General features: G+C 46.6%; 1 protein-coding gene across 1 annotated transcript in view; it reads right to left on the bottom strand.

Annotated features, from left to right (window-relative positions):
* The window catches only part of INSR (insulin receptor), a 58436-nt gene extending 38753 nt beyond the window's left edge, over nucleotides 1–19683 (bottom strand). The window contains exons 1-2 of the mRNA XM_030257169.4: nucleotides 19327–19683; nucleotides 11024–11575 (exon numbers count right to left, since the gene is read on the bottom strand). Of these exons, the coding sequence (XP_030113029.1) occupies nucleotides 11024–11575; nucleotides 19327–19411 (637 nt within the window). The 5' untranslated portion in view covers nucleotides 19412–19683. The remainder of the gene's footprint in view (nucleotides 1–11023; nucleotides 11576–19326) is intronic.
* Nucleotides 19684–19998: the final 315 nt, after the last annotated feature.

Genomic DNA, 19998 nt, shown 5'->3' with positions numbered 1-19998 from the left:
ATGAGCAAGAGGCATCACGAGGCTGCTCCTCCTTTGGCCGCCGGAGCCATGCAAAACACGGGGACGTTTTTCTTATCACACCCACCAAATCCACACACTGTACAGGCTCAAAGCAGAACATTTCCTACTTCCCAGAACAAAAACTGACACTCGATGCAGATACCCAGTTCGAATGGACTGGTTTTGTGGACTAGAGACTCGGTATCCAAGCGCTTAGAGAGCAGCCAAACACGAGACAAATTATTTAAGCAGCTCTGGAGATAAGGTTATAGGAGTGTGGAAGAGAAGCCTAAAGAAAATCTACACATGGCATTTATTTTGCTAATGTAGTAATTGTAGAGATGCTGATGAGGTGAGAAGTTGTTTCAGATAAAGCACCAGTTTCTACATAAATTGCTTTATCTTAAGTCTCCAGGTAAGACTGTCCTGTGTGCTATGCTCCCCTTGTCAGAAACAGAGTCTTCAGATTCCCAGAGCCTAAAATCCACAGAACTGAATGAACAGAGAAATCGTTTATTGAGCTTTAAAGGCTTCACTTCAAGTACTGTTTTAAAACAAAAGCCTTATTCCTTTAAGCCCTGTTAAAGCTCCACTGGGCGAGACTTTCAGACACTCAGACATCACACTGAGGAGCTCCATTTCCTCTCTGGCTTTTGGGAGCTTTTGAGGGGTACTTAGAGGGAACTCTTGGACTCTTCCATCCCAAACTGAAGCTGTGTAAACACATCAGCCTGACTTCAGAGAGATGACATTCAGCAAAGACCAAAGACCAGCAAAAACCAGTCCTGTTCATTTCATTAAAGCACTGCTCAATGTTTGCACTACCCAGAGAATATAATTGGATTGTCTTTGCAGAAAAGACAAGAAGAACATTTGTCTGATATTCAAATTTTAATGAATCCTTTCATTGCTCATGAAGTATTAAAATCCTTGCAGTGCTGTAGCACAACATGGATGTGCTTAATGAAGTTGAAAATGGAAACAGAAAAATGCTTTGTTATCCTGTGATGCCTGTGGAATTGCACATGCCTTACTCCTGGGAAACCAACACACAGGGATAAGGCTTCCTGCACAATTCCTGAGATTTTCTAATCAAGCCCACCTTCAAGTGCAAACATTCTTTATGTACTTTATCAATCATAAAACGCTGCTGATAGGACAGAGTTTGTCTGCAGCCTCTGTGTGAGGGATTTCCCAGTGCCCAGGTCAGTGAAATAGCTGGAACTTGACTTTTTTGCTGCAGGCTTCTGAGTGAACTCTCAGTTCCTGCAGGTATTTCAGAGCAAACGACTCAGAAGCTGACATCTCGCTCACGTTATCGGAAGCGACACTGCCAAGTTCAGCAGCTCTGCCACAGACCCCAAATAATCCATCCCTGAACACCAATGTCACACTTGGGCTCTTCACATCCATGGGGGAAAATCAGCCAGCAAACAGCCCCATTTTGTGTCATCGAAGTGCTGTGTGAGAACATCACACCCCAGCACCCAACTCAACCTCTCGACAGGGGAGGAGTGTCAGCTCCTGCCCCTCTGGAACGCTGTGGAGAGCCCAGGCTCCTGCCCTGGGACCCCTGCTCATGGGGCTAGAGCCTTACAGTAATAACACTGCGTGCTCTCAGCATAATTCAACTCCCACAGCTACAAAACCAGAGAAAAAAATCCAAAAACAGGGCTGGAAATTACGGCTACACAGCTCCAAACCTGCCTGCTCCCTTCCCTTTCTCACACCATACAGTCCAACAGGCTTGGTTTTGATGAACACACTGGGAGCAACCTGCCCCAGACAATTCCCATTTTAAAAACCACTAAATGAGGAATCGTGCCCAGGGGTCAGACCAGAGTGAGCTGAGAGGAGCACAAGGGAGCAGCAGGGCAGAACCGCAGACGTCGCTGCTCGGCTCGCAGGTGTTTTCTCTGACCTCTGACAAACCTGCTCCCTAAGTTCCCTTAACTCTGACTTAAAAACCACCAGTCTTGTGCTGTAAGCTGAGCTCAGGCTCAGCTCATCACATCAGAGCCCTGAAATTCCAGTGTGGCAACACACCAGCACTGATCCTGTGGGAGTCCTAAGTGACCAGAGCTCCGTGTGTGCAGCTCCAGAAGCCTCTGAACTGCACTGAAAACACACTAAAAAGACCTTGTAAGTTATACACTCTTCATCAGACCAGTCTTGCTAATACCTGCCACACTCTTATGCCTATGAATGAGGCATAGCATAATTCCTGAGAAGGGTCACAATTCCTGACAATTCACCCATCCAGCACCTGCCAGTGCATCAGCAACTGCAGAGTGGGAGCTGAGCTCTGCAAAAGCTGAAACTGCCTGAGTTACAATTCCAATGGAGCAGCAGTTCTTGGCATCCTTGGGAAAGGGCACCTCTGACATGATACACATGACTAAAATCACATTTCTCTTTCTGGAGTGCACCAAAACCACGCACACCTGGGGTTCTTTAGAAACATGCTGAAGAGAATGAATCCCAACTTTCTGCTGAATGCTGTTCTAACTGGAATTTTTTTCCAACCCTTTGGTGGAATTTCCTTCAAAACATCACCTTCCTCAGAGCCTTCACCTCTCAAGGTGCCCAGAAGGCAGGGAAATAAACACCATCTCAATTTAAGGAATTCCTGCTGAGGGTACAGAAGCTCCTTCTTAGTACATCCAATTCCAGCTATAAAACTTTCTGGACAAGAGCAGGTGCTGAGTGTCCTGCCCTGCTCTGTCAGTTTAAACCCAGATTCACAAGGAATCCAGACTCTTCACATGAAACCATTAAAGCACTCAGCCAGCATTTAAGCACTGCACGGAGCCAAAGTTAATTCTCTGTTTGTTTTAAACGTCACAAGCCAAAAGAAAAGCCAGTGTGACAACCTGCAGCGACGTCAGCCCGTGCCCCCCAGTACCCTCGTCTAAAAAACTGAGATAAAGACAAGGCAATGGCTGGGATCCATATCTCCCTGCACACTGATGCAATGCCAGACAAAAACTGGGGGCAAAGCAGGAACTGGAATAACTACAGGCTCGTCCCAAGCAGGCAATCCCAGCCAGGACCCCCACAACTCCCCCTGACCCAACTTTCTTTTTTTCCCCATCTACCAACAGCCTTAATTAAGCAGCATAAACATCCCAGCAAGTTCATTCACATCCCTCAGTGGGAATTTGCAGACAATTATAGGATATAATTGGGAAGCCTAATCATTGAACTTGTACCCAACTATTGTTACAAGCTGAGAGAAGGGTGAGTGTTGCTTCCTCCAGGACATGGCTGGTTATTCCCCAGCTCTGTAATTAATCAAAAGGTCCTGAAATCCTCAACCTTTCAGTTAGAAACAATCTTTGTGCTGGTCACACCTGGGGGGTTTTGACCTTTCTTGTGTTTTGTTTTTGGGTTTTTGTGTTTTGTTGGGATTTTTTTTAAGCACAGCAATTATTTACAGAGGCAATCCCTGTCAAATCCAATTCCTGATAGGAAAAGATGTTTCAGAGAGCTTTGCCAAGTGACATATTTCAGTTGGTCTGCTCACACACTCTGAATGCACTTCTTTGTACAGACCCAACAGTTCACAATCCCTTCACAGCTTTGAACAACAAAGATTTCCAGTCCTTCCCTGTAAAATCAGAGACTGTTACCCCATCACACAGCTTACATTTATTGTGCTCATTTTGCCTAAATCCAGGAAGGGACATCTGAATTGCACAAAATTTAGAATCTTTTACAATTAATTAAAATATTTAAAATGCAGAATTTCATTGCCCTGCCTACATGAAGGAGGTGTAAAAAGGAAAGAAAACATACAGAATATACAAGCACCCTGAACATCCAGCAGGATTTGCTCTGAATGAAGCACATCTCCTCCTCCCTGAGCAAACACAGCACGCCAGGTGAACCATTTCCTGCTCTCCTATTCGTGCATTACCAACACATGTTAACTCTGTCACTCACTATTATTATTATTATTACTATTTTTTACATTCTCTGATTTCCCCCTTGCACACTCAGAGAGCAGCATTTTCCAAAGAATGTGTCTGCCAGATCTCCTGGTTTTTATTCAACAAGGGGTAGTGCAGGTTCCATTGTTTAAGCTAAAAAAAAAAGGTAACTTGGAACTGTTGTTGAACGAGAAAAGTTATATCTGAAGCACCCCTGGAACTCCCAAGGAGCCAATGTCAGCACTGAGCATCAGACAGAGATTTAAGAACACCTTGAGTATCCCCAGTGCTGAACCACTGCACATAAGGCACTGAACTCCTCTCAGCCTCCTCGAGGGCCCAGACACCAGCCCAAATAACAAGTGGTTTTGGGAAAGGCTAAGGGTGAAAGAATTAAATAGCAGCTTGAAGCAAACAAGGTGAGAACTTCCCCAGTTTTTACTGTATCAGCAGCAAAATACCTCCTTCTCCTTTTTAACTCGTCAAAAACCTTTGCCTTGACAAGATTTTTGTACAGGAACTCAGATATCTCAACTATGGGGAGGAATTCTCTGTGTATTTACATTTCTAAAGATGACACGGGTCAGACAGTTCCTTCTGAAGTGTTGTTTGGGAACTGGATCAGAAGAAAAAATCTTCACTTCCAAACCAAAATTTAAGTAAAGGTGCAGCAGTAAAGAACCTGATGAAACATCAAGTTGAGACCCTTTGTAGTGAAATCCTACAGCCTTGCATCAGCCCAGCTCAGTGGAAAAAAGCTGCTCCAGTTTTTCCCCAGTTTTGTTTGGTGTTTCCAAAGGAGCACATCCTTAAACAGTCATTTGTAGGTGGGATTGTTTCCACTCCCTCTCCCCCAATTCTGGGCTGTATCACAACCCCCAAGCACCATAAATCTCTTAACTACTCCTAATAAGCTCAAGTGAATTAGTTTAGGATGTCTCAGTGTTGGCAAAGTGTCACCACTGCCCCAGCTATGGGCCCTCAATAAAACTGAAGCTTGGCAGGGTCAGCAGAGACACCCCAGTGAGATTATCCGGTGTCAGTTCCCATCTGGCATTTGTCAGAGCAAGGGAAAAGAAAAAAAGGCAGCCCTTATCAGATCTCCAAATAAAAGGAGCACTTCCACTTCATGTAGTAGCAACTGGAAAAATTTCCTTTGTGTTTGAAGTTTTAAAAATATCTTTACCCTTGAGGCTGGCTGAATCTGCTCAGTGCTTCGAGACCCCTTTCCCATACAAAGGTAATAAAACCAAGCTCATGGTTACAGAAATTCCCAGCACATAAAAATTACAGGAAGCTGTTGCTAAGTAATATTTCTACCTAAGTAAACATCACAAAGCGTTTCCCACACACACCTCTGAACTTTGTTATTCAAACCTGCCTTGAAGAAGTTCAGAGTTGCAGAATTTCTGCTGGCACTGGTCTTGCTGAGTGCTCAGTGCTGTTTCACAGCAGTTGAAAGACATTTCAGGCTGAGCAATGTTTTTCTCAGGGCTTTGTTGTGCTGCTTGTACTTGGGAACAAAGCAACTCCTCAGTTCCTTACCTGTCCCTTATCTGTCCCAGAATTTTCCCCAGACAAATCACAGGGAAATTAAAGAGAGATCCTGCTGTATCCCTTTGTCTCTAGACCTGTTTCCCAAGATGACAGAAAAAAAAAATCACAGAATATCCTGATTTGGAAGGGACCCACAAGGATCATCAAATCCAGCTCCTGGCTCTGCACAGGACAACCCCAAAATCCCACTCAAAACCAGGAAAAACCTTATTATTTTCACATCGAACCTTTCTTTAGCAGCTCTTTGCATGTCAATTATTCCACACTGTCATCCTTTCCATCTGCTGCTTTAAGCCCTCTTCAATGGACACAAACCACCTACTTTGCACAAAGTCAATATTTTGCCACAAATTCCAAATTGTACTAATGGAGAAACAACTTTTGTTTTTATCATAAAAAAACGAGCCAATACATGGAAAAAAGGAACCTACTGACAGACCTGAAATGGCCCACACTCATAATAAATTTCCTGGTAGCAAGAAGCCCCGGGATGAAGCAGGTAACAGATTCCTACAAAGGTTTCATTCAGTGTGAACACGATAACTTGAATTCTACCTTACCTTCTAATGGAAGAAGTTCACAGAATAGTTCACAGAATTATAGAATTAACCTCAGGATGGTTTGGTTGGAATGGACCTCAAAGCCCATCCAGTGCCACCCCTGCCATGGCAGGGACACCTTCACTGTCCCAGGCTGCTCCAAGCCCTGCCCAGCCTGGCCTGGGGCACTGCCAGGGATCCAGGGGCAGCCACAGCTGCTCTGGGCACCCTGTGCCAGGGCCTGCCCACCCTCTGAGAAGAGAATTTCTCCCTAACATCTGGCCTAAATATTTCCTCTTTTAGTTTTATCCATTCCCCCTTTTCCTATCACTACTTGGCCCTGTAAAAACTGTTTCAGATATCTTTCTATTTCAGGAATGTGGCCCTTCAGTGTTCACCAAAGCACTGTCTGATATTGCAGATAATTTTGTTGGTAACCTTTATTTGGCCATTCCACTTTTCCTTCCTATTGCCTTACTCCACTTTCCACATGACCCAACGTGCAATAAAAGGCTGAACCAGCCTTTATAATTAGACTGTCAAACCCATCAGACTGCTCCAAGATCTGTAAGGACAGAGCAGCCTGACTGCAGGGAGAATTGGCAGGAAATCCTATTTCAGAGGGAATTGTTCCTTCCGCAAGAGGAGTGACAGACATATAGAAAAAAAAAAAAAAAAGACATGGAAAAAATGTGAAATATGAAAATCATGTTTGGCAGATCCAGACCGAGGTCTAGGACGTGGCATTTCCAGCATTTTTGTTGTCTGCATTCTTCAGCAAAGACGCTCTCTGCAGTGCAGGACCAACAAGTACATTTTGATGGCAATAAAATAAGTGTGTATGTGAAAAAAAAAACCTGTTAAAAATGTCAGTGAAGAGATACAAAACCCCCAGAACAGGAACAGCACTTGGCTGCCATAAACAGCATCAGGCTAGACCCAAATTCCAAACAGACTACACATTTCCCTCCCTGCCTACCCAAAATATAACACAAGTTGGCCTTAACTGAACTGACTTGGTTTTCACACCAACAGGAATGATTTAGGAGAAAAAAAAAAAAGAAAACTCTGAGGAAGCACATCCCCACAGATCTCAATCCATGGTGCATCCACCTACACATCCCTGCACTCAGACACTGAGTCCTCAATACTGCCACTGGTTTTTCCAAGGGTGCAGCTGTCCACAAACGATCTCAGTTCCTCCTCACTGGTTTAATCCCCAACCTTTGCTCCAATGTTTGTAAGAAGATCCTTTACTTTGTTGTCCTGAACACTGTTATCACCAACTGAAAAAAAAATTAAAATTCCAGGCTGGAATTGTAGCTACGGGGATGATTCAGAGGCTTGGACCTGTGCCTTGGAGATAATTCCATGCTATAACTGAAAAGTTAGTTTTGGACTCAACTGAGATATTTGCGCTGATCAAATAAAGGAATAATTAAATAAAGGAGGGATAATGTGGAGCAACCACAGAGAGCTGGCAGGAGAAGGGCAGGGAACGGTGTGGAAGAGATGGGGGACACCAGCACCCCACTCCAGCCCCCAACTTTGCCACTTCCCACACACACAAGAGCTTTCAGAGAATCCCAGGGTCCTCAAGGCTGGAAAAGACCTTGAAGACCAAGCCCAACCCTCAGCACCAGCACTGTGCTCATCCCTAAGCCCTGTCCCCAAGTGCCACACCCTCAGTGCCTTCCAGAACCTCCAGGGATGGGGACTCCAGAGCTTCACAGCCTTTTCCATGAAATTTTCCCCAATCTCCCATCTAAACCTCCCTTGGGGCAACTTGAGGCCATTTCCTCTCATCCTGTCCCTTGCCCCTGGGAGAAGAGACCAAACCCCACCTGGCTGTCCCCTCCTGCCAGGGAATTCATTTTCCAGCCTTCCCACAGGTGCTCTCCCAAATTTCTTGCCCATCTCCTAATATTTTCCAGCGAGGCTCCAAGCTTAGCAAGCTGGAAAAGCCGGTCAGCTTGGGACTTGTCTCTGTCAATTGACACCCACTCTGTAAAATCAAAACAATCAATATTTACATATCCTTGAAGGGTTTTTCCCACTCCCAGGGCAGCAGTTTAGACAGAAACAACTTCCCATCCAGAGATGCAAAAAAAATTTAAAAAAAGAAGAAAATAATCAGGAGATTCTACACCAAGTTTCATTAAACAAACCAGGGGTACAAATAACCTGGGTTAAAAACTCCACACAAAACCAAACTTCCCTCTGAAAATGATACCGAAATTGCTGCATTTCATTCTGGTTAGAAGATAAAGAGAAAAATTTAGAGAGAATACACTTAAATCCAAAGAGCCAGGAGACTTGAGCATGGCATTAGCTGCTGAAGATTCCCAGATAAAATGCAGAGGGAAAGATTTCACGACATTAAAACCCTGGGTACTGTGGGAAATTTAGGACTTCTGAACAACAGACTAATATGATCAAGCAGAAGCTGTTCATTGTTTATACTACACACACTTTTATAGATTTTATAAACTACTAACTACACACTTTTTGATTGGTGTTCCTGTTTTGTTCACTTGGTTTTTGTTTGTATTTTTTGGAGTATATGACTGGTTATAGTTTAGGTGTTTTACAGTTGCTTTTGTGGTCTTGGTATTCGGTTCCTCAGCCTCTTCTTTCTTAATTTAGCACAATTTATGTTCCAATAGCTTTGACCAATTCTTGAGGCTTTGATAACAAATTGAGATGCAGGCTGGCTGGTGCACACTATAGCCTAACCCTTGCAAATATAATTGCAACAACTGGGAGCTGCTGCGAGGCTCTTCAGGCTAAGGAAAGCCAAAATACAATTCACACAAGCTTTTAATAATCTTGACAAAACAATTACACATGCTAAGGATACATTAGGGCTGGCAGGAGAACAGAGAGGCAGCAATTGCACCGGCAGGTTCGCTAAATAAATGTCACTTAATCTCCACCACTGGCGTGTGCTCAGAGTCTAAAGGCTACTCACAAACAGACAAAAAAGGTCTAAAAAACCTCTCAGGCTGTCAAAACAACGGCAGAAGCACAGGGGCAGGTGTCACAAAGCACGGGATCACACAGATCCCAGCCTGTGCAAAACAGTGGCTACCAAAAAACTAAAGTCCAAATCCCAACGTTCAAAACAAAGATAAGCCTGGCTTGTTAAGTGGTTTGGGAAGTGCATTCCAGCCACTGCCCAAATATTCAGGAGCACGGCTTCCCTACTGTTCCTTCTGCAAGGGACACACAAAACCAGAGCATCTGTGTATAGTGCCTTTTGAAACGATTTTCTGATTAAAATCTCAATTTCTGGGTCACACAGACTGAGATGAGGCACATACTGGACAGGTGCCCTCCAACTCTTGCATCAGAGGCTCAGGAGCTCAGATTTCTGTCCCAATGGTAAAATATTATCATTAAAATATTATATTTGTCCAGGTTTCATGGATATAGACAGTTTTTTAAAGGAGAGAAAACTATCCATTATAGTCTGCTGCAAGACAGCCCCAGAAAATTCACAGGAATTTTGGGGCATTATGTTCTAGGCACTAAAGAAGTGCCAATTAGACCTTTACCCTTATGAAACAGCAGAAAACACAGCACATGAAATGCATAAGAAACCAGGTTTCAGTGCTGATGTAACTGCATACCTGGAAGTTTATAAATAAAATGCTTTACAATCTTATTTTTCATTTTAAAAAAAGAACACACGTACACACTTGCATCTTCTTGCTCATACCCTGTTATTCTGGCCACAAAAAATAACCACTTTCTTTAAAAGGAAGCTGGACGATTTTGGGGTGAGGAGTAGCAGAGGGGAAACCACATTAATTGCATTAGTTTGTGCATACTGGTAGGAATTCCTCCTCAAATTTGGCACTTAGTACTCAGAGCTGCCCTTTAAAGCTTGGCAAGAATTTCTCTCCAGCCCACAAGTTTCCTAATTTCGTCTCAGGACACACTGGTTCGTTTGGATGCACGACCTCCAGAAAGGCAGACAACCCTAAATGTGTCACTCTCACCTCAATTCACTTTGCTCCTCAGCAAGTCAGATTTAACATAAATCAAAGCCAATATATAATTAAAGCTAAGCTTAAGGTCAGTTCCAAGTTTGGAAAAAAACAAATCTGTATGAAATTAAAAGCAACTCTAATACACTTGAGGACTGGGGTGGCAACAGCAGCGAGCTTTCTGAACACAACTTCTGCCCTTAATCAAAGCCCCGGGCTCAAAGCCCTGTTACTTCACCCTCTACCCCATCCAGGTTCTCTTTTTTTCCTTCTCCCTTCCCCTTCAGGTCTGACTTGGCTTCCAGCTTCTTCTCTGTGGAAATGCTGCTCACCCATCCACAGATCTTACACCTTTTTATGGCAGAGGTTTTGGTAAAGATGGAATTGCACCTTTCCAGAATGGGGTTTATTCCACTGAGACTTTTCCCCACTGTTGTGCTCCACCTGCTGAAGCTCTTGGCCAGTCTGGACTTTCATTCCCTCCCCAAACCCCAATAAAGACACTCACAGTACCAACTGTTATCCAAGACACTCACAGTCAATGAAAATGGTGAGCTCTGGACAGTTCCTGACTCTGCAGAAGAACTAAACACAGAATTCTGGATGCCTTATGAAGAAGAACTAAACACAGAATTCTGGATGCCTTATGAACACAGGTGAAAGAACTGCTCAAACCCATCCTAAAGGTTTTCTCTTCATCTTCTAAGGTGAATTTTCAGCCCTGCTTGTAGGAATCTCTGTTTACAGGTAGCAATCAGCAAGCACCTATCAGGCCTCCAAGTATCCCAGAGTGGTTTGGGTGGGAAGGGACCCCAAAGCTCATCCAGTGCCACCCCTGCCATGGCAGGGACATCTTCCACTGTCCCAGGGTGTTCCAAGCCCTGTCCAGCCTGGCCTTGGACACTTCCAAGGGGCAGTCACAGCTGCTCTGGGCACTCAAAGGTCCTGACAGGTCAAAATTTGACAGCAAAGCCCCCACTGAGACCCCTCACTGTGCACTCACCTCTCTGGCATCGATCGTGTGTCCAGCAGCGCTCGATGAAAATCCCGTTTATCACTGTGGGGGGACAGTTGCTCTTCCCTTTCACAGTGCCTGGGCACACATCTCCACACTCTTCTTTGTCATCCTTGTTGGCCACGATGTAATTGTCTTCTACAGAGTCCAAAATCCTGGACCAGTCGATGGTGGACAGGTAGCAGAGCTCGTTGTTCTTCTCAATGCGCACGGCACCCCGGGTGATGTTCATCAGGTTGTAGAGGCCAATTTCTTTCAGGTGAACCATCTCAAAGATCACCAGGGCGTAGTTGAAGAACAGGTGAGTCCCTCGGATCACAGTGAGGTTGGGGAAGAGGCCCTTCAAGCTCTCCAGGCCGTACACACGGAACAGCAGCAGGTAGTCTGTGATCATGGTCAGCTTGGGGAAGCTGAGCTCGCGGAAATCTTCGGGCTTGGTTTTGAACATCAGCAGGATCTGCAAGTGGCCCTCGATCACAGTGCAGTTCTCCAGCATGTTCAGCCTGGTCAGGTTGTTGCGGATGTCCATGCTCCTGCAAACTGAGAGGCAAAAGATAATTAATTTATTGAGCAGAAGGTTAATTGTTGGAGTTTTCTAAACGCTCGGTTCTGTCCAACTGCACTGAGATCCACTGGGGACTTGTGGCCCTCTCAGCAAGGCAGGCTTCAAGTGTTAAGAAATACACTGTGGGGAACATTCCCTGCTATAAGGTTACAAAACAAGAGTATTTCATCATTTTTTCAGCCATCTTGAGTGCCTGCCTGTTGCCTCTATCACGACTGCAGTGGTAACACCAGTGCTGGGACATCACAAAGGGAAGAGATGCCAGGGCTGTTTTCTTCAGGTAGCTGCCAGCAACACACCTACCTAGTCTCAGATTGTGCAATTAATGCCAGGGGATTAAAGGGAGGCATTTAGAATAGTTGTAGGGAGGGGAAGATAGCAAAGAATAATGGCCAGAGATGGTAGTGCTTGGGAAGTGAGCAGAAAAACCTGGAAATGCACAGGAGCACAGCCCACGCTCCTGCCCAGACTCTGCTGACAGGAGTAATTTACTACATTAGTAATTTTTGCCCTGAGCATTCTTTTCAGATGAGGTGTTGGGGCTTTTTTTGTGATTATTCTCTCAAGGGTGCAAATCTCCCTCTCTTGACTACCTGGGCAGTTTATTTCATAGAACCAGTAACCAAAGAACTGGCAAAGTGAACAAATAGATGAAGCATAAATTAGAAGGTAAACTGAATAACAGGAATCCAGGCACCAGCAAAGGGAAAAAGTTTGAATAGGGAAATATTTTTTAAACTCTAAGCACAGGTAAAAAATCAAGAAGGAAATTTGCAGCCCCACGCCTCTACAGCACAACAAAATTCCCTGTGACAACCCCTTTGAAACCAACTTCATAGAAACTTCAGCCAGACTTTCATGTTCAAATCCAAGTGGATTCTTCCTGAATTTTTCCTTTCTGAAGACTGCATCTACACAAAGGATTCTCTCTTTTGTCTACAGCGAGGCCAGTGTCTTCCCTCCCCACTTAAGAACAAAAAACACAGTTTTATTCCTCTTTTTGTCACTATATTTAAAGTTCACCATCTATAAAAACACCACATCACAGCTCCAAGGGATCACCCAGCCTTACAAAACTGATGTGGACACAAACATTTCACAGTTAGGATTGTCTGACCCCTCATGGTTTAACAAGAGACCACTGATGTAGGGGTTAAAACCAAATTCTGTGTAAATATCTTAATAATTATTCAAAAATTTGCTCCACTGACTGCAAGAAAAAAAATTGGCAATACTAATATGGGATTTGAAGCAATGTTATTGCCCAATGGGATTTTTTGGCACTATATCCAAGTCATTTCATAAATTGCTTTCTGGAAGAAAAAAGCCAATGCACACGGTGCCTCAAGGATTAAGGATGTACTTGGAAAAAGTGGGAAAAGGAACCTGATGACCAGCCAGCAGCAATTCTCTGCCCCAAACTGTACTGCTGCACATCCCAACCTGGGATAAAAGACCTGGGAGAGCAACAGATTCAGCTTAAATACTCTGGATATTTATTTGCAAGAAATAACATTGGTATTTCCAAATAAGCAAATGTGTGGCAGGTCAGGACAGCGAAAGGAGAAGTAACAGAGGGACACGTAAGAAATTGAAAGACTGAATTCAACTGAAGCCACCAGGGCAGCTAAAATTACCAGGTAAATTCAAAATGCAACATCTTGCTTTTTATTTATTCTTGGTTCTCATTATTGTAGGGTGCACAGCAGAGTTGGGGTGGTACCTACCACCAGCTGCTGCACCACAGGATAATGAACTGCCTGCTGGAACGGACAGCTGACCTTAAGGAAAAGGAAAGGTCAGAAAATACAGACCAGGAATTACTTCTGATCAGGAGTCAGAGCTCCAGGCTGTTGCTGTGGCTGAAGGCCACGAGATGCATGAATACCCTGAGCACAATTGCCTGTGTCTTTCATCATTTTGGGAAGAACAAGCTGAGTCACCAGGGACTGGACACAAGCCCTGCACCCACACTGTCCCTGCCCAGGGCAGCTTGAGCAGGGCTGGGAAGATCTGCAGACAGGTATGGCCAGGAAAAACCCTCGAGTGCTGTGGCTGCATCTCCAGGCTGTGGAAATCTTCCTTTTGTGCAGGACAGAGCTGAGGATCTTGGTGTGGAGGAGCTACCCTGGATGGGCAGCCCAGTGCCCGAGGGTGGGTGCCCAGCACTGAGGAAATTCAAGGTCCTGCCTGGCAGAGGAACAGATCCACAGCCAGCAAGGATTCCAAGAGGATGATCTGAATCCCAGAATGGTTTGGGTGGGAAGGGACATGAAAGCCCATCCAGTGCCAGCCCTGCCATGGCAGGGACACCTCCCACTGTCCCAGGCTGCTCCAAGCCCTGTCCAGCCTGGCCTTGGGCACTGCCAGGGATCCAGGGGCAGCCACAGCTGCTCTGGGCACCCTGTGCCAGGGCCTGCCCACCCTGCCAGGGAACAATTCCTGCCCAATATCCCATCCAGCCCTGCCCTCTGGCAGTGGGAGCCATTCCCTGTGTCCTGGCACTCCTGGTCACTGCAGCCCTGGAGTTCACAGCTCTCACTCCTTTCCTCAAACACTCAAAACCAATTAAATTACTCTGCTCCTGAACCTTTCAAGCTTCTGGAGATCACCACTAACATGAGCCATGCTGCTCTTGGTCCAAACAGCTGCTCAGAGATCTTCCAACCTCCACAAAAACTCAACCATCTGAACACCCCCACAGGGTACAAACCTCCCTCTCTTCCAGCTCTCCCCATCCTGGCACAGATTCCCCATAGGAGGCTGCAGAAAAGGTGACCAAAGGCTAACAACTCCAAATATTTTGAAAAGATGTGTTAAAGAACAAAGGTTAGCTAAAGGTGAATCTAAAAAGAAATGAGTGAAGCTTTTGAAGAGTTAAAAATATAGATCTACCAGAGCTGGAAGTACAACACCCATGGTTCATCAGCTGCTTTTCCCCACATTTAGAGAAAAATCACACTTAATTATTTTTCAGGTTCTACTTCAATTTAGGTTTTAAGTGATAAATGGTATCCAAGCTCTTTCTTTTTAACACCTCAAAGATCAAAGAGAATAATAAGGAATCTGAAACAAAATAGGCTTTTTAGTTGGGAGGTTTCTCCATCTTTTCATGCCTTTGAATTTTCAGCAGTTTATATCTCCTGTTCATGCAGTAGCAGCTTAAGTCACCCCATAAATTTATTGTTACCAAGACAACAAGAAGCAGTTTTAAGCAAAGTAATAAGTGTTTTTCCACAGCTTCTCTCGATAGTATTTCTTCTGCAGGGACAGGGGAATTAATCAACCATTCAGTAGGAAGGCAAGGCAGGTTTGATCCCAGAAGAAGGAGAGCAAAGTTGAGCCATCAATTATAACACAGACAACCTGGTTTCAAAAAACACATAAATCAGCTTTCAGGGAAATAAAAAAAAAATCACAAATTGATTCACCAGTAGTAGGCCTAAAGCTGCTCCTGTGCAAACTACTGGCAAAACCCCCACTACACATAAATTCCTAAATTTCAGCAGAAACAACAGCACAGCTCTGAGCTGCCAGAGGAAGCACAACTCCATCCCTGCTACCAAGCTACTCACTCAAAAAATTACTAAATCATCCTACACGTTTCACCAGCCCCCCCCCAGAAAACCAAGCTGAAGCCACGCTCTTTAAAAAACAAACAAACAAATCCCAAGATGCTGAAGCCTCTTGGACAAACTGGTTTGGTAACAACCTTCAAGTCCTGAATGAAGAAACGAGATCTGATGCCAGAGGTTAAGTTTTCAAGATAGAGTCTAACCAGGGGAATAGCTGAACTTAAACCTTGTTTATAATAAATCATGTGGATACTAAACCTTAATGATTCACTGCTTCAGAGCTCTGGCCTTTAACAATCAAGATCAGGGCAATCTGGCACAGAAGGATCACAAACCATTTGAGGTAACTATTGGTTAATTCTGCTTTTTTTGGTAGTCTTTGCTGCCTACCGAATAAACAAACTATTGAAAAAAAAAAAATTACACTTGCTTGGGTTGGGTCAAAAGCATTGCAATTCTACATAAAGCTGATTTTTAGAAGTGTCTTTAGGACACTGGGAAAAGGATTTTTGGGTGTTTCTTGTGATTAACTGCTGAGACAGGAGAACATCCTGGTAACAGGTTAGAGGGAAGGAGTGTGTGACAGCTCCTAGCCTACTGCAGCAATAGTTTACTAAACACAAAAACCATTTAATTGTGCAATATGGATTTTCATGCTTCATTTCTGCACCTCAGATACCTCGAGCTGAGCAAACTGGCTATGGACTCCAAAATGAGCCCCTATAAACCCTTAGCCCCTGGGGAACATCTCAGGTGCCTGATACCTCTCACTGCTCAAGCCGAGGGCAAGCCCCTCAAAGTCTGGCCTTTAAAGCCTGGTCTGGGCTGTCTTTATGCTCCCCTCACTTGATTCAAAATCCAAACAGCAAACAGGACCTGTCCTGCCCCGTTTCCATGCAGAGATAAGCAGTGCTGGGGTGACAGCACCCCAGGATCACTCGGGGTAACGGCGGTGGTGGTGCTGGAGCTGACACACCTGAGGATCCTCCCTGCTCCAAAGGCAGCAGGAACAGGTTCCACACCTTGCCCATATCAGCATCATTGATATTCCACAAGGATTATTCCATAATCCCAAAAGTGACCTCCAGAAGGCTGTGGGGTTTTACACTGTTCAGAGACAGCCACTGTGCTGCCTCGCCCCAAAAAAGGGACAGGACATGCTGGGGCCTGGGTTTGGTACAGCCCTGCCCTTCTGCACTCACTTTTCATACTTTATTCTGCTACTTTCTTCTCCTTTATTCCTACTTTTATTCTCATTAAAAAAATTCATTCTAGACCAAGTCTCTCAACATAAAAAATTAACATTAACTCAGGCTTGAGGTGGGACAAGGGAACAGTTTCTTAATGAGTTTATGAGCACAAAAATATCTGTATCAGCCAGATGTGATACTAACTAAGAAGCAACCTATTTTATAAGTGCGTTACTACAGCAATACACAGTGAAATTTGTCCCACAGGATGACTTAGGCAGAGATCTCTCAACTTCATTCCCAACTCTCACATCAGCAGCAGGTACTGGAGCACATGTGCGGCTCCCAAATTTAGGGGAAGAGTTCAGAAAGGGAGGAAGAGCGCTCTAAACACTCATGACTGCATTGATCAGTTTTCTATTAACCAGAAAAGGAGCCCAAAGGAAGCTGCTCCATTAGAAGATGCCTAAAACTAGGTGAGGTAAATCCCACCCCAAATACCAGAGCTAATGAACTGACAGGCATGAGTCATGTGCGAGATTTATTTCAAGAACTTGCATTATGTTTACACAGTCATTAAAAAAAAATACACAAAACTGTCTTTCTTCCCGAAACAAGATATATGGATCTTCATTTTATGAACAAGTCAGGCCTTCTTTCCTTAACCCTTTCTTCTTCTCCTCTCAGTAATTCCTGAACGCAGCAACTACCTTTAACCACATGTAAGAGAGGAAGAGTGCTTTCACATGAATATTGTGCTCTCACATGAAGTATTCCTAAAATATTTAGGAAAATGGGATGGATTGAGGAGGAGAAACTCATAATCCAGATGGAAATGTGCATTTTACCATACACTCCATTTTTCTACTGAACAACCTCCATCAACCTGCTGCTTTCCCCCAAATCTTCTCCAAGGCTGCCTAAAGGCACCAAAAGGGAGAGAAATTTACCCAAGGGACACAAGGACAACCATGGATGGGGGGAATTTTGTGCCTGGGGAGCCTGTCTGTGGGAACACAGGGCACAGATCTCCAAGAAAGCTGCCTCAATCAGACCCGTTGCTCAGGGAACAACTTGTTTGCTCATGCAGCTCTCGTACGTGCATTTCCCCCTCTGGTTTTTTGTTTCTGTTTTCCATCCCCACCGTGGTGCTCCGTGACCTCACCATTCCCAGAAAACTGAGCCAAGCCCCCAGAAAATAGAATCAAACACCAGAGCAGCTGAAAACCTTTCAAATGAGGTTCAAACATCAAAACCGGTCCGAACTGTCTGTAGAATACTTCATGAAGTATTTGCACAGTAAAAATGATACGGAAATGTTCCAGCCCACGCTTTGCTTTGCTGTCTTGTGCCCCTGTTCTATCCATGAACTCAAGAGTACATTTTCCTACCATGCTGTAACACAGCAAAGATTAGGGAGTTTAGAACATAGACACGCTTGAACCCCAAAAAGCAAATATGATTTAAATAAATAACCAAATCACAGGCTGCGCTGTGGCAGTAATAATAGTGTTTTCAAATTAGGAACTGCTGGACTCCAGTTGCACACGTATTTATTTATTATTAGTGCTATATGTCAACTGCCTTTTCCATCTCTGCTGGAGGCGGGCAGGTTTGCCCACAGCAGCTGGGACTGACCCTCCCAAGGTAACACAGTGTCACTGGACTCTTGTGAGGTTTCAAACGTGTGAGGGAAGAAACTGGGTTATTTTTGAAATACGTGACTGTCCTATTGTTGGAAAAAGAGGCTGTCTTACAGGAACATCCTGCCTTATTCCCTGAATCCCATACACATCGCAATAATGTCCATCACTGTATTGTCAGTACTTCAACTGATTCTCTTGCTCTTGCCTTTTCTGAAGGGAAAGCAAACAGGTAGATTGTCTATGGGAAACATGACCCACGGATCCAGTTAGCTGTCTTTAAATAAATATTTTCCTTTTGTCAAAAAAAAATTGTAAGAATCGCCCAAAATTAAAGAACCTCCCATTAAAAGGATTTCCTGAGCAAGTTTATTTAACATAACCCATCAAAACAGCTCGTAAGGCTTAACCTGGAGCCAGCCGCGGGTTTAACAAGCTTGTGACCTCCAACACAACACCTTTATACCCCTGTCCAGTATTTTACAAGCCCCGGTGTACACACAGAGCCTTCCCCCGGAGCTCTCCCATCTTAATACCTGTGGATTTGGCACACTACCTAAAAGTGGTTAAAGACAAAACCTCCGCGTCTGGCCACACTAAACCCTCCTGAAACCGGAGCCGGTTCTGAGGCAGCCGAGGAGCGGCGGGGGCACAGGGCTGGGGAGGGCACCGGGGAAGGGATCAGGGAAAGGACCCGAGAAGGGACTGGGGAAAGGACCGGGGAGGGAGAGGAGAGGGACCCAGGAAAGGAACACGGGAAAGGGACACGGGACAGGACCCGGGAATGGGGCACGGGACAGGACCCGGGAATGGGACCGGGTAGTGGATCGGGGGAGGAGACCCAGGGAAGGGGCCGGAGAGGGGTCCGGGAAAGGGACCGGGGAGGGGACTGAGGAAGAGACCCTGGCAGGGCCCGGGGAGAGGAGCGGGTAGGGGACCCGGGGAGGAATCGGGGAAGGGCCGCGGGAAGGAACGGGGCAAGTGCCCAAGGCAGGACCGGGGAGCGGCACCGGAGAGGGGCCCGTGCCCTTCGCCGGCCTGCCCCGGGCGCGGCATGCTGACCCCGGCCCGGCGCCGCCCGCCCGGGGCCCGCGGGCCGGGACGCGCCGGGGCCGCCGCTGCCCTCCCCGGCCGTGCCCGCTCCAATCTCGGCCGCCGCCGGGCCGGGCCGGGCCGGGGGTGAAGGTGACCCGGGAGCGCTCCGGGCCGCGGCCGCGCTGCCCGCGGGCCCCGCGCAGGTACAAAGGGCACGGCGGGGCCGGGCCCGCACCGCCGCCGCCCCCGGCCCCCCAACCCTCCCGGCCGGGCCCCGACTCACTCTCGCCGCGGCCGCGGCCGCACCAGGCTCCCAGCACCACGGCCACGGCCAGCGCCGCCGCGGCCGCCGCCGCTCTCGGTCCCATCCCGCGCCGCTGCCGCCGCCCGGCGCGAATCAGAGCCCGCGGGGCGGGCGCGGGGGCCGGGCCCGGCCGAGCATCGCCGGTGGAGCCCCCGCGGAGCCCCTTTATAGCGCCGGGCCCCTCCCTGCCCGCGGTGTCGGCCCCGGCCCGGCGGCCCCTCGCAGCGCAGGCCGGGCTGGCGGCGCCCCGGCCAGTAAACAAGGGGCTGCCCCCGTCAGCTGCGAGCCCGGCGGGGCGGCCGCAAGAGGCGGCGCGGAGCGCGGGCACGGGACGGGACGGGCCGGGGGAGGAGCGGCGGCGGCGGCATCCAGCCAGCCTTCATCATACAGGCACCCTTCATCATCCAGCCACCCTTCATCATCCAGCCGCCCTTCATCACCCACCCATCACCCACTCATCTCCCACTCATCCATCTGTCCGTCCGTCCTTCTGCCCGTCCGCCCACCCACCCCCCCGGCCGGCTGTGAGCCCTGCTGGCGCTGCCCGAGGAGCCGCTCTGGCCTCGGAACGTGCAGCGAGTGAAACGCAGGAGTTGAGCAGCCTCACCTCGCTGTGGGTTCGAATGGAAGGAGAGTAGGGTTAGGTGAGAG

The sequence above is a fragment of the Taeniopygia guttata genome, chromosome 28 (genome assembly GCF_048771995.1).
Source record: "Taeniopygia guttata chromosome 28, bTaeGut7.mat, whole genome shotgun sequence".
Lineage (NCBI taxonomy): Eukaryota > Metazoa > Chordata > Aves > Passeriformes > Estrildidae > Taeniopygia > Taeniopygia guttata.
The sequence above is the reverse complement of the archived record's forward strand: the minus strand, read 5'-3'. Positions and strand labels throughout refer to the sequence as shown.